Here is a 16,275-nt window from a genome sequence, read left to right on the forward strand (position 1 = left end):
AGACTTTATGTACATATTTATATACAGATTTGAACAATAAGTAATTCACTGAAATATATTTATTAATTGTGGTTCTTACAAAAAATATATCTTATAAAATATAAAAGCTAAAATGTCTCTTAAAGCTCTGCCCCTTTAATTAGTGCACACTAAATAATTTAACTTTAGCCTACTACTACAACCATATTATTTACCAGCAACATAAAGTGAAACAGAGGCAGAGGTGTCCTGCCACAGTCAGTAACAAATAAACAGAAAACAGTAGTGGTCAAATACAAATAAGGCAACAAGAGAAGTATCCTACACTTCTCTTTTGTAAAGTAAATCTGAACAGCCTATATGGGCATCTACATCAACTATATGATTTGCCTGAGAAGCTGGACAGGACAAAAAAAAAAAAAAAAAAAAAATTATTTTTATTTTTATTTTATTTATTTTTTTATTTGTGGCGGACGTAATTCTTTCGTGGCGGGCCGCCACAAATAAATGAATGTGTGGGAAACACTGGATATGAACTATATCCTGGATGTGCTGGCACACTGCATGTGCATAAATGTTTTGGTCACTTGGATGAACTTCCTTTGAATCTCTTTCCCAGAAAATGAGTCAGGAGTTTGAGATTAAGCGTATGTCCCTGGAGGAGCAGCGAGATCGGGTGCAGCAGCAATTGGACAACTTGAAGGAAGAGCTCTCTGCCAAACTCAACATGGCCAATCAAGAGGTGAGAGTCTGAAAACGCCAACGCTCACATTTTGCATGTCAGCTTTTGTGCAATGTCTCATCGGTGGATTTCCCCAGGTGTCACACCTTCAAGAGGTGGTGAGGGAGAGGGACCAGAACGTTAGCTCGGCACAGAACCAGATCACCTGCTTGAAAGACACACAGGAGAAGCTCAAGATAGAACTAGACGCCACCAGAGCCCGGGTCAGAGAGACCAGCAACCTGCTGACAGACCTACAGGTGAGTTTAAACCCAGGATGGCATATGCAGGAGAAAGGAGGAAATGAGCGGGCAGAAAGAGTAGGACCACGGTCACCATGACCTGTAAATGATTGTAGGAGGAGATCGAGACCCAGAAACAGCAACATGAGGCCAGAGTGATGTCCATCCGAACAGAGGAGAAGCAAAAAATGGACAAGATGGCGGACAACTTGGACCAAAAATGGAGAGAAGCTCTTCGGTAAAAAACTGTTTTCATAAATAGGAGATTTCACACTTCACAATCCATTTCAATTCATGGATGCTTACGAGAAATTAAGTGTACTAGATGTAAATAAGAGAGTGATTCTATGTCATCTTTTCCTTTTTGGCTATGATCTAGCTGTACCACCAGTCTTCTTGCAGAAAAGGTCCAATATTTTTGAACAATCTAGGCCATAATCAGTAAATTATTACCTCACCCATCCTATATCAAAGGCCACGTGGAGTGGGACGGATCACAAACGTGCATGTTGTACAGGGGTCCCCAAACTACGGCCCGTGGGCCGGATACGGCCCCCCAACGTCCAAAATCCGGCCCGCGGGAAGTCCCAAGTTAAAAAAAAACAACTTTTTTTTTTTTTTTTTTGTATTATAATTTTTTTTTAAATTTGTCCTTACTAGTCCATTTTCTACCGTCTCCTAGCCACTCAGGCAAATCATATTGTCTAAAAATGCATTTTACCATCAATAACGTGACATGCAGCAAGTGCGCTCTTTAAGTCAATTAGTGCGCGAGGAATATATATATATATATATATATATATATATACATATATATATGTATATATATATATATATATATATATATATATATATATATATATATATATATATACATATAAACACATATAGACACATATATACACATTTACATATACACACATATACATATATATATATATATACATGGACATATACATAGACATATACATATATACACACACATATATACACATTTACATATACGTATATACACACACACACACAGACACACACACATTTACATATTATATATATATATATATATAGCGCGGCCCCCAGCCAAATTGTTTTACCCCAATGCGGCCCCGGAGTCAAAAAGTTTGGGGACCCCTGATGTTGTATATCGATGGCTGTCATTATTTCAACCTTTTCGTGCTTGAAGACCATCTTGACCATTTTTTCCCATTTTGTCACACAAACTTTGACAAATGTACCCTTACACACAATAACTGAACTACTTATCCATGTCATACAATAGTTGTACAATCCAATACCATCACCCAAAAATCATTAATTTGACGGAATCAGAATTAGATTTATTAGCCAAGTATGTTTAACACACAAGGAATTTGGACTTGGTTGACTGTGATCTCTTTGTTCAATGCAAGAAACAAAGTAAAATGCAACAACTACAAGAGATCACAGTATCGTGGCGACCATGTTTTCCTTAAAACATACTGTACTTAAATGAATGTATGTATTTGATATTGTGTGATTTTGGACTCACATGAAAAATATTACATTAACAGGAATTAGGATGATTTTTTTTCCTCCTACTATAATTTATTTTGAAAATCTTAACGTTTCATGACATACAGTGACAATGATGTGAATACACAATAGCATTTGCATGAACGCTTGTCTCTCAGTGTTTGCATACAAATAGGTTTTATTCACTGTAGTATTAAGGCTAAATGCTTGTCTCTCAGCATTCACGCAATGAAAATATTTCCAATGCATAATAATATTAGTGTGGATGCTTGTCTCTCGGCATTCACACTAGACGGGGAGATTAAAGTGACGTTTTTGTCTGCAAAGTAAAAATGATGTGCCTCCCTCTGTAGTGAAGAAGTGCGTCTGTTGAGGGAGGAGCTGAGCGAGGAGTACGATGCCGACAAGCAGTCAGCGCTGAATCAACTCTCCCAGCAAAAGGAGCTGGAAATGATGGCCGCCAGGGAGAGCTGGCAGAGGAAGGTGGAGGACCTGCTTGAACAGGTCAACCCACATTTAACACATTTCATGTTTTAGCTGCTGGAAAAAGATGCAGATCATTTAGAGTCAGAATATGCTAACTGACATGACCCACAACTCTTAATGGATCCACAGTGGAACCTCAATTTACGAACCCAATTGGTTCTTAGACGGGATTCGTAAATAGAAAAGTTTGTATATTGAAGCAAATGTCGCCATAAGAAACTATGTAAACATAAACAATGGGTTCCAGCCTCGACAAAAGTCCATATTACAGCAAAAGTTTATATACTTTGAACACAATAAAAAGCTCTATACCAGGGGTGTCCAAACTTTTAGACTTGGGGGCTGCATTGGCTAGGAAAATTTGGTCGAGGGCCGAAAACCAACTGCATGTAAAGTAACTATAACTGTATACAACTATATATATATATATATATATATATATATATATATATATATATATATATATATATATATATATATATATATATATATATATATATATATATATATATATATATATATATATATATATATATATACTGTATATGTGTGTGTGTATGTATATATATATATATGTATATATATATATATATATATATATATATATATACACACACATATATATAAACATATATACAGTATATATATTTATATATTAACTATACATATATACACATATATACAGTGTATATATATATATATATTAACTATACATAAATATATGTATTAACTATACATATACATGTATATAAACTATATATATACAGTATATGTATATAAACTGTACATATATATGCATACATATTATATTTATATAGTGGATATATAGTTGATAATTAATATACGGTAATTACATATTAAGAGTATGTGAAAGTTTGACTACGACCTTGTTTACTTCCGTGACAACCTCCTTAAAGTTTTGTAGTCAATCAGCTATATCCATCCATCCATGCATTTTCTACCGTTTGTCGCGAGGGTGCTGGAGCCTATCCCAGATGCACTCGGGCGAAAGGCGGGGTACACCCTGGACAATTCGCCACCTCATTGCAGGGCCAACACAGATAGACAGACAACATTCGCACTTACATTCACACTTTAGGGCCAATTTAGTGTTGCCAATCAATGTCAAGCAGCTAAAATGTGTCAAGCATAGATAAGCGTGGAGAGCGTTTTACATTTTTCCCATCATGCTTTTAAGGTATGTAAATGGGTGAAATTTTGAATTTTTTATAATGTCCACAAAGTTCACTGAGCAGGTTTTGTTAGGTGTGACCATGTCTGTTGACATTTTGTGTTGGTTGAATTTCTTTTTTTTGCACCATGACTAGGTAAGGTTGTTTGCATTGGTCCATGTAAGTAAATGCTGCGCATATGTGTAATCAGAGCATGATTAAAGGTAATTGACTGGTATTACTCATGTTGTACACTAGATAGTGACATAATAGTAACATCAAAATTGTCAAACTTTTAAGTTGAATGCTATCTTCCTGTGGGTAAGATTCCTTGATTAACTCATGACGGTTCGCGGGCCAAATTGAAGATGTTGACAGGCTATAGTTTGGACATCCCTGCTCTGCTCTATACAGTACTGTATGTCTAACAAACATATCAAGAGGAGTGGATCAACTTTCTATGTAGTAACAAAGCCAAAACAAAAACAGCTAGCTACATTGTCATCATTGCAGTTGCCCTGCCGACACACACACACACACACACACACACTGTCACTAGCCCTGTGGTGCAATCACTGTTTCTGGCATATGAAATGTCCGCAAAAATGCAGACATTTACGTTTTTAAATATTCATTTTCGCGTGAAAATATAAGTTATACGTTATTTGTATGAAATATCAAAAAAATACAATCTAAACAACAGGTACAGGCTGTTCTTATTGTCTAAACGCTGCACTGAGTTGCAGGACAGGGAGACGATCAGAGGCGCCGTAACAAACTCGCTAGTTAGAATAGTTAGCATCACATACCTGCTGTTTAAAATCACAAAACTCCTTAACTTTAAACAGCCAAGTCGCTGCAATGATTAAGAATGAAAAAAATAAATCAGCTCTACCTTGTAGTTTAAACAGTTTTATTTCAAGTCCACCAATCGACGAATGCTCTTTTCAGGTAACCATCCGAAGCTAATAGTCTGCATGTATACATGATTAATGCGGTAGTCTTTTGCGAGTAATCACATGAGTTATCTATGATATTTTTGACAGCCCATTATTACCTAGGGTGAATGAGACTTGTTTTCTGAGAAAAAAAATAATGTATATGTATATATGTGTGTATATATATGTATGTATATGTGTATGTGTGTATATATATATATACACTACCGTTCAAAAGTTTGGGGTCACCCAAACAATTTTGTGGAATAGCCTTCATTTCTAAGAACAAGAATAGAATGTCGAGTTTCAGATGAAAGTTCTCTTTTTCTGGCCATTTTGAGCGTTTAATTGACGCCACAAATGTGATGCTCCAGAAACTCAATCTGCTCAAAGGAAGGTCAGTTTTGTAGCTTCTGTAACGAGCTAAACTGTTTTCAGATGTGTGAACATGATTGCACAAGGGTTTTCTAATCATCAATTAGCCTTCTGAGCCAATGAGCAAACACATTGTACCATTAGAACACTGGAGTGATAGTTGCTGGAAATGGGCCTCTATACACCTATGTAGATATTGCACCAAAAACCAGACATTTGCAGCTAGAATAGTCATTTACCACATTAGCAATGTATAGAGTGTATTTCTTTAAAGTTAAGACTAGTTTAAAGTTATCTTCATTGAAAAGTACAGTGCTTTTCCTTCAAAAATAAGGACATTTCAATGTAACCCCAAACTTTTGAACGGTAGTGTATATATATATATATATATATATATATATATATATATATATATATATATATATATATATATATATATATATATATATATATATATATATATATATATATAAAATTTAATATATATATATATATATATATATATATAAAATTTAATATATATATATATATATATATATATATATATATATATATATATATATATATATATATATATATATATATATATATATATATATATATAAACATGTATTTATATATGTATATAAACACACATACACATACACATATTTATAATTATATTTGTGTGTATATATAAAAATGTGTATGTATGTACAGTATGTACAACTCATTATTTTTGACAGCCCAATTATTCATGTTTAAAAAGATGACAAAAGCAATTCAAACTAAACAAATACATTTACCTGGTTTGACTTAAATAAAAGTGGGTCGCAACTTAATGACCAGTGGTAAAGGGAGTCCTGCGTTGAGACCTTTTGAGAAGAACGTCCCTTTAAAAGGTTATTTGTATTTCTCCACATTTCACTGTTAAACTTCTTGAGCCACATTCTAAAGTGCCCTACATGCCACAAATAGGGTAAATAATAAACAAAATGCTATTTTATAATTATGACTTGAACAGATGGATTAAAATAGCATCTAATTGCAACCTTTGAGCTCCAGCACTATGACAATGGTACACATACAATTAGAGGATTTAATGCCTTTCTGGATGTAGTCAGCAATCATGCTGTAAATAACGTTTTCCTGTTTCACAATCCACTTTATTCCTAAGAGGCTGTTTTTAGGTTACTTTGTGCAGAACCATCACATTATTTTCCTCAAAACAAAATTGACCTTAATATTTAGTACAGCATACACCACACACAATCATCATTGTAGCTTTATTCTCAAAAAAGCTGCCACATTTGGGACGGCGTGGCGAAGTTGGTAGAGTGGCTGTGCCAGCAATCGGAGTGTTGCTGGTTACTGGGGTTCAATTCCCACCTTCTACCTTCCTAGTCACGTCCGTTGTGTCCTTGGGCAAGACACTTCACCCTTTGCCTCTGATGGCTGCTGGTTAGCGCCTTGCATGGCAGCTCCCTCCATCAGTGTGTGAATGTGTGTGTGAATGGGTAAATGTGGAAATACTGTCAAAGCGCTTTGAGTACCTTGAAGGTAGAAAAGCGCTATACAAGTACAACCCATTTATCATTTAATTTATTACATTTGTGAACAAGTAATAGAAACAGAGCCATTACAGTTGCTCCGTTTGGGAATCAAGTGTCGACTTAGGCTGACGCAGTCGACCATCCTGCCTCTGGCTAAGTCACATTCCAAAGCGCCAAACGAAGCTAGACCTAATTTCTGCCAAGACACCAGTGGGTGCGGATAAAAACCCTTTGTGACAAGCTGTACACAGCCACTACTGATGGCAGCTTGGCTGCCAGAACGCCACATTCCATCCGACATCGACAAAAGCCAGTTGCATCATGAACTATTTATTTTAATCCTGTAGATGCATCAGTTTGAAGTATTTAAATAGTTTGGGCTTCTGCAAACACTACTCATAAAATATTTACTGACAAAAAATCTACACTTACTGGCCACAACATTAGGAACATGTCTTTAAAAATGTAATCCATTCAAAAAGTGGTTAAAAAAAAAGGACTTTGCAAACATAACCATGGTCAACGTTGAAGACTTAAGGGGGAACTCTGCACTTTTGTTTGGAATTTTGCCTATCATTAACAATCTTTATGTGAGACAAGCACATATTATACTTTGTTATGCATTCTAACTCGTAAATAAAAGTGAACAAAAGTCGGCTAACGATGGAGCCCATGGTAGTAGCACTATTCCGCCTATAAAGTGCTCTAAAAACATCCGAAAACTTCCATCAACAACAGTCACTTTGATAACATGAATTATATACGTAATTTACTCATTTTAAGCATACAATGCTGTATTAATATTACAAACGCATCACAACGTTTGCTTTTTCCATCAACAACAACACTACTAATCCTGACTGATTTCATGACGACAACGAGGACTACTTTGGGACAACCTATAATCTAGAACGTTATATTTTGAACCTGAATATACAGAGGATGAGCTACAAGTTTTAGAAGCTGAATGATAAGCAGACCGAACAAGTAGCACAATTGGGAAGTGCTAAACAAGAAATGCAAACTACGAACATAATAAAACAATCACTTACTGTACAATGTCTGCTCTTGCCGCGACGCCGACTGATGGGATGTTTGTATCTTCTCGTTTAAATGAAGAATTATTCGTAGGTTAAAAAAATGTGTTTGAAAAAGGTTCCGCAAACAAGCGTTTTTTCATGTCTTTTCTCGCCATCTCTGTGTATAAGTTGAATGTCAAAGTTGACCAACTTCTCTATCAATGGCCACATCCCTGAATACAATGAATTACCATGAATTGATTAACATGGACCCCAACTTAAACAAGTTGAAAAACTTATTCGGGTGTTACCATTTAGTGGTCAATTGTACGGAATATGTACTGTACTGTGCAATCTACTAATAAAAGTCTCAATCAATCAATCAAACCCTCTACTATACAAGTGAGAGGCGTAATTTATAATCCAAAATTAACTCTCACCAACTCAGAGGCAATGCAGCAGCTCACCGGCTCAATATGTCAAAACCGTAGCTGCATAAGCTCTCTGTTATTTGCTGTGGCTGCAGACACTCTTAAGTCGCACCCACTTTAGGATGTAGAGACAATACATAACACAGAAATCAGAAATAAATGTAAAAAATAGTGCCAAAAATAAGTTAGGGTAAGGGGTTAGGTTTGGGTTGCATATAGTCAGCCGAAAAAGCAATGCATTCAACAACCGAAATAATAACAACCGTGGTGCATTGCTTTAGCCATCTTGGATCAAGTGTGCAAGTGGGCGCGGCTTAGTGTCTGCGGACCCAGCTTTACCTTTTTTTGTACAGAATGTAAACAGGATGTGACGTACCCGCAAGTACAGGAAGTGATGTTATCAAAAAGGCAGATGTCACGCCAAATTTCTTCCCTCTACAAAAACCTTCCCTCCCCCATTTACTTCCGGGGCTGCGTCCAATAAAATCACAAAGTTGCCGGGGGTCCTTAACCTGCACGCGACTGTCCTGTTTCGCGCCTGTACAAAAATAAAACAATAATCGATTTCTTCAGATTCCAGCAGCTGCCAAAGACGAAGTATCCTTCCAGCGACGGGCAGTCAAAGCCGAAGTGCTATCGATCGCTGTCAATGACGTAAGAGGAAACATGACCACGGAAGTAAATGGGGGAGGGAAGGTTTTTGTAGAGGGAAGAAATTTGGCGTGACACAGCCCCTGATGTCTTCAAGCAGCATGCAAAGTGCATAAATGAATGAAGCGTCCGTGCGTCAAGACATGGTTTGCACACAGAGGCATAATTGGCGCGATGCAAAGGTTCGTAAACCATTGAAAAAGTGGTAAAAATAAAGTCACAAATAAAGGCGTTCATAAATCAAGGTTCCGCTGTGGACTGTAAAGGGACAAAGTAAACATTCACCGCCCTTAAATTGTAATAGTTTTTTTTTAATACTAAAACAGAAAAGATAATTGTACGACCTGGTCTTATTCAAGCCTAACAACCTCATCCCGACTACTGCTTCTCATCCTCTCGTGTTAAAACCATTTTATCTTACAGTTGCTGATGTAGCCCCCCATCCTCATGCACTCCCTAATTCCTTCCCACTTCACTAAATCCTTCAGGGATTTTGACTGCTAGAGGAATGAAGGAGAATTCACAGCCTCTAAAGCATTGGATGGCCACAGTATTCCATCAAAACAACATCATGTTATAGTAGCAGTTCTCACTGTCAAGCAATTGAGTAGCTTACATTCTGCTGCTGATATCACCACCGTAGTTTGACATGTATGTTATAAAAATGCACATCCAGTTGTTTTGTCCCCCCCCTCGTGCAGATATCTCTGTTGAAACAGTCTCTGGAGTTGCAGTTATCTCAGTCGCAGGCAGCCCTGCAGCAGCTGCAGTCTCAGTTCAGCCAAGAGAGGGAGCTGCTCAGCCAGCAGCTCAAAGGTAACACGGGCCTCAAGACACGTCAGGCGCCAGAAGTGTCGTATTTAATTGTCGTCGTGCTCGGTTTGTGAAACTCACCTGTGATTCGCAGAGATGCAAAGAGAACATCAGAGGAGAGAACATCGATTACAAGAGGCTCACTGCTGCGCATTGAGCACCATGGAGGAGGCCCGGCAGCACCAGATCCGGGTACAATGCACACGGGGGCATACAGTATTGTGAAAAAGTGTCCGCCCCCAGCAACCTTTTTCATTAGCGGTGGATCCGGAGACACGTGCTAATACAGGAAATTGTTTCAACATTTTAATGACAACAATGAAACAGATCAGCAGCAGCGCCGAATTGGGGAGGAGTAACTAGGGGATGCAGTACCGGGGCCCCAAGCAGTAATAATGTACAAACCCCAAAAAAACACTGATGTTGGCACGTTGTGTAAATCGTAAATAGAAATAAAATACAATGATTTGCAAATCCTTTTCAACCTACCGTATTTTTCGGAGTATAAGTCGCTCCGGAGTATAAGTCGCACCGGCCAAAAATGCATAATAAAGAAGGGAAAAAACATATATAAGTCGCACTGGAGTATAAGTCGCATTTTTTGGGGAAATTTATTTGAAAAAACCCAACACCAAGAATAGACATTTGAAAGGCAATTTAAAATAAATAAAGAATAGTGAACAACAGGCTGAATAAGTGTACGTTATATGAGGCATAAATAACCAACTGAGAACGTGCCTGGTATGTTAACGTAACATATTATGGTAAGAGTCATTCAAATAACTATAACATATAGAACATGCTATACATTTACCAAACAATCTGTCACTCCTAATCGCTAAATCCCATGAAATCTTATACGTCTAGTCTCTTACGTGAATGAGCTAAACAATATTATTTGATATTTTACGGTAATGTGTTAATAATTTCACACATTAGTCGCTCCTGAGTATAAGTCGCACCCCCGGCCAAACTATGAAAAAAACTGCGACTTGTAGTCCGAAAAATACGGTATATTCAATTGAATAGACTGCAAAGACAAGATACTTAACTTTCAAACTGGAAAACGTTGTTATTTTTTGCAAATATTAGCTCATTTGGAATTTGATGCCTGCAACATGTTTCAAAAAATCTGGCACAAGTGGCAAAAAAGACTGAGAAAGTTGAGGAATGCTCATCAAACACTTATTTGGAACATCCCACAGGTGAACAGGCTAATTGGGAACAGGTGGGTGCCATGATTGGGTATAAAAGCAGCTTCCATGAAATGCTCAGTCATTCACAAACAAGGACGGGGCGAGGGTCACCACTTTGTGAACAAATGCGTGAGCAAATTGTCGAACAGTTTAAGAACAACATTTCTCAACGAGCTATTGCAAGGAATTTAGGGATTTCACCATCTATGGTAAAAGCTATGTGTTACAACAGCGTGGCTGCATAGTAAAAGAGTGTGTGTACTAGACTGGCCTGCCTGTAGTCCAGCCTGTGTCCCATTGAAAATGTGTGGCGCATTATGAAGCCTAAAATACCACAACTATAACATATAGAACATGCTATACGTTTACCAAACAATCTGTCACTCCGAATCGTTAAATCCCATGAAATCTTATACGTCTAGTCTCTTACGTGAATGAGCTAAATAATATTATTTGATATTTTACGGTAATGTGTTAATAATTTCACACATTAGTCGCTCCTGAGTATAAGTCGCACCCCCGGCCAAACTATGAAAAAAACTGCGACTTATAGTCCGAAAAATACGGTATATTCAATTGAATAGACTGCAAAGACAAGATATTTAACGTTCAAACTGGAAAACGTTGTTATTTTTTGCAAATATTAGCTCATTTGGAATTTGATGCCTGCAACATGTTTCAAAAAATCTGGCACAAGTGGCAAAAAAGACTGAGAAAGTTGAGGAATGCTCATCAAACACTTATTTGGAACATCCCACATGTGAACAGGCTTATTGGGAACAGGTGGGTGCCATGATTGGGTATAAAAGCAGCTTCCATGAAATGCTCAGTCATTCACAAACAAGGATGGGGCGAGGGTCACCACTTTGTGAACAAATGCGTGAGCAAATTGTCGAACAGTTTAAGAACAACATTTCTCAACGAGCTATTGCAAGGAATTTAGGGATTTCACCATCTATGGTACAAGCTATGTGTTACAACAGCGTGGCTGCATAGTAAAAGAGTGTGTGTACTAGACTGGCCTGCCTGTAGTCCAGCCTGTGTCCCATTGAAAATGTGTGGCGCATTATGAAGCCTAAAATACCACAACTATAACATATAGAACATGCTATATGTTTACCAAACAATCTGTCACTCCTAATCGCTAAATCCCATGAAATCTTATACATCTAGTCTCTTACGTGAATGAGCTAAATAATATTATTTGATATTTTACGGTAATGTGCTAATAATTTCACACATAAGTCGCTCCTGAGTATAAGTCGCACCCCCGGCCAAACTATGAAAAAAACTGCGACTTGTAGTCGGAAAAATACGGTATATTCAATTGAATAGACTGCAAAGACAAGATATTTAACGTTCAAAGCTGGAAAACGTTATTTTTTGCAAATATTAGCTCATTTGGAATTGGATGCCTGAAACATGTTTCAAAAAATCTGGCACAAGTGGCAAAAAAGACTGAGAAAGTTGAGGAATGCTCATCAAACACTTATTTGGAACATCCCACAGGTGAACAGGCTTATTGGGAACAGGTGGGTGCCATGATTGGGTATAAAAGCAGCTTCCATGAAATGCTCAGTCATTCACAAACAAGGATGGGGCGAGGGTCACCACTTTGTGAACAAATGCGTGAGCAAATTGTCGAACAGTTTAAGAACAACATTTCTCAACGAGCTATTGCAAAGAATTTAGGGATTTCACCATCTACGGTACATAGAGGTTTTGGAGCAACATATGTTGCCATCCAAGCAACGTTACCATGGACGCCCCTGCTTATTTCAGCAAGACAATGCCAAGCTACGTGTTACAACAGCGTGGCTGCATAGTAAAAGAGTGCAGGTACTAGACTGGCCTGCCTGTAGTCCAGACCTGTCTCCCATTGAAAATGTGTGGCGCATTATGAAGCCTAAAATATCACAACAGAAACCTGTGACTGTTGAACAACTTAAGCTGTACATCTAGCAAGAATTGGAAAGAATTCCACCTGAAAAGCTTCAAAATTTGGTCTCCTCAGTTCCCAAACGTTTACTGAGTGTTGTTAAAAAGAAAAAAACATGTAACACAGTGGTAAAAATGCCTCTGTGCCAACTTTTTTGCAATGTGTTGCTGCCATTAAATTCTAAGTTAATGATTATTTGCAAAAGAAAATTAACTTTCTCAGTTCGAACATTTAGTATCTTGTATTTGCAGTTTATTCAATTGATTATAAGTTGAAAAGGATTTGCAAATCATTGTATTCTGTTTTTATTTACGATTTAAACAACGTGCCAACATCAGTGTTTTATTGGGTTTGTACATTATTATTGCGTGGGGCCCCAAAACCAAATTATTTAGGGGGGGTTTTATATATGTTAATTCAATTTCTAAAAAGACTTGTCCAAGGTGTGCCCCATCTTCCACCCGAGTGCAGCTGGGATGGGCTCCTGCGACCCCGAGAGAGACAGGCGGTAGAAAATAGATGAATGGCAATTTCTAAAAAAAAAAAAATAATAATAATTAAGGTTTGCACATGTGTTTTAAAAAGCCGGTGTCAACCAAATAAATGCAATGATTAGTTATTTAGTGCATGTAGACATACCAAGTGTGTGTGCATGGGGCTGCGATTTTGTCTTTAGGGTGGAATGGGGGGCCCAGAATTTGGTGCTACACCCCTCCAGATCATATCTATGTATCACGATCAATGCGCACAAATCGCTTATTTGTGAAAACCAGAGAACACGTTTTCAGCATCAGACTAAGACTAAGTAACATGTTTTATTTCTTTAATTCCCCTAATTTTTCTACTCTATTATTAAAAAATTAAGGAGCTTAATAGAGGGGATAATGATAATCTGTTACTATCATTTCAGTGCAGGCAGACGCACTTACTGCAAGAGGATTAATAAATCAGGTCGTGATTGCCTCATTCAACGAAATCATTTGAGAGGACATTCCAGCCCATTTTTTAAAAATGTTTCAGTTCTTGCAGGCTGAAGCAAATTAAAAATGTATTACTGTAGATCTGACAGTGTATTCATTTCTTTATAAGGTTTTGGGTTGTATAGGTTTTCCAGTTTAGTTTCCACTCCACATTTTTCAGCTTCTTCTTCCTCCTGTCACCATCCAGGCACTGGAAGAACGTCTGAAGCAGGAGCAGAGAGAGGAGGTTCACGCACTGAAGGAAGCCCACAGGAGGACCTTGGACATCCTCAGACAGCAATCAGACCAGGAGCTCCAGACACTGAGATTTGAACTGGAAGATGAGGGCAAAGCCAAACTAGGTAAATGCTTTATAAAAACAAAACGTTTTTCCCTGCGATTTAGAACAGCCGTGTCCAAAGTGCAACTTGGGGTCCATTTAGTGGCCTTTTGCAAATTGTAAACATAAAACTAAAGCAAAAATGGGACAAAGAGGACAAAAAGACACAATATTGAGAAATTGTGTTGTCTTTAAATCTATATACATTTTTTTCATTAATAAAAATCCAAGTGCATCTTAAAGGGATAGAATTGCTTGATGTGGTTGTAACTAATTGCAGATGAGGGTAAAACTATTTATGTTTGTCAGCTGATAATAGCGATTTGGCTATATAGGTTTAGCTGCTAAAATTCGCTATCATGAGGCGCCGTTGTTCAGCTGGCAGAGCAGCCGGCCAGAAACTTGAGGGTCGCTTTTTTTTAATCCTTCTTCCGGCATCCCAGTCACTGCCCTTGTGTCCTTGGGCAAGAGACTTCACACACCATGCTTCTAGTGCCACCCATAAATGTAGCTTAAATGAAGAGAATGGGGTTCTTAATGTAAAAGCGCTTTGAGTCACTAGAGAAAAAGTGCTATGTAAATATAGATCACTTCACCAATGTAGATCAGTTACTATGTAATGTTTTGCTTCAAAAGCCGTGTTTAGAAAAGCGTTTGATTTTATTCACTGGTTCAACAGTAATGTAGCAACATTGGCACGCGTTTTTTAATTCCTTTTGTTTCCAAAAGTCCCTCCAACGCTCTGAAGCAGGGATGTCAAACTGGTTTTCATTTGGGGCCACATGGCAGTTATGGCTGCCATCAGAGGGCCGTTGTAACAGCGAATTTTATTTGTATTTTTTTTAATAAACCTTTATTTATAAACTGCAACATTTACAAACAGCTGAGAAACAATAATCAAAATAAGTATGGTGCCAGTATGCTGGTTTTTTTCAATAAAATACTGGATAGGATAGAAATGTAGTTAGTCTCTTTTATCAGATTATTATATATATATATATATATATATATATATATATATATATATATATATTATATATATATATACACTACCATTCAAAAGTTTGGGTCACATTGAAATGTCCTTATTTTTGAAGGAAAAGCACTGTACTTTTCAATGAAGATAACTTTAAACTAGTCTTAACTTTAAAGAAATACACTCTATACATTGCTAATGTGGTAAATGACTATTCTAACTGCAAATGTCTGGTTTTTGGTGCAATATCTACATAGGTGTATAGAGGCCCATTTCCAGCAACTATCACTCCAGTGATCTAATGGTACAATGTGTTTGCTCATTGGCTCAGAAGGCTAATTGATGATTAGAAAACCCTTGTGCAATCATGTTCGCACATCTGAAAACAGTTTAGCTCGTTACAGAAGCTACAAAACTGACCTTCCTTTGAGCAGATTGAGTTTCTGGAGCATCACATTTGTGGGGTCAATTAAACGCTCAAAATGGCCAGAAAAAGAGAACTTTCATCTGAAACTCGACAGTCTATTCTTGTTCTTAGAAATGAAGGCTATTCCACAAAATTGTTTGGGTGACCCCAAACTTTGGAACGGTAGTGTATATATATATATATATATACATATATATATATATATATATATATAAGTAGACTGTTGATTTTACAGTAAAAACTTTACATTTACAAAATATTACTGTAAAATAGTGTTGTCTTTTTAATTTCTTACAACATTTTACGGTAAATATAAAAACAGTACCACTGTTTTGTTTTTTACAGAAAAAGCTGGCAGCTTAGTTGCCAGACTGTTACTATTAAATTGACGTTGGTTTTTACAACATTATATTGTTCATGGAAAAACAGTAAAAACAGTTCTTTTTTTATTCTGGCAACTTAGCTGCCATTTTTTCTACTGCAAAAACAAATGTATCGTTTTTCCATTTACAAATATTACAAACAAGATTTACAGTAAAAATATGGCAGCTCAGTCAACAGAATTTT

General features: G+C 37.0%; 1 protein-coding gene across 8 annotated transcripts in view; it reads left to right on the plus strand.

Annotated features, from left to right (window-relative positions):
- Positions 1-16,275, plus strand: part of LOC133658928 (protein FAM184A-like) — a 141,216-nt gene that overhangs the window by 49,815 nt on the left and 75,126 nt on the right. For all 8 annotated transcript variants that reach the window (XM_062061474.1, XM_062061482.1, XM_062061463.1 and 5 more), the window contains exons 11-17: positions 599-721; positions 799-960; positions 1,059-1,180; positions 2,808-2,958; positions 9,760-9,874; positions 9,966-10,063; positions 14,174-14,327. In XM_062061474.1, the coding sequence (XP_061917458.1) occupies positions 599-721; positions 799-960; positions 1,059-1,180; positions 2,808-2,958; positions 9,760-9,874; positions 9,966-10,063; positions 14,174-14,327 (925 nt within the window). The remainder of the gene's footprint in view (positions 1-598; positions 722-798; positions 961-1,058; positions 1,181-2,807; positions 2,959-9,759; positions 9,875-9,965; positions 10,064-14,173; positions 14,328-16,275) is intronic.

The sequence above is a fragment of the Entelurus aequoreus genome, linkage group LG01, assembly GCF_033978785.1.
Source record: "Entelurus aequoreus isolate RoL-2023_Sb linkage group LG01, RoL_Eaeq_v1.1, whole genome shotgun sequence".
Lineage (NCBI taxonomy): Eukaryota > Metazoa > Chordata > Actinopteri > Syngnathiformes > Syngnathidae > Entelurus > Entelurus aequoreus.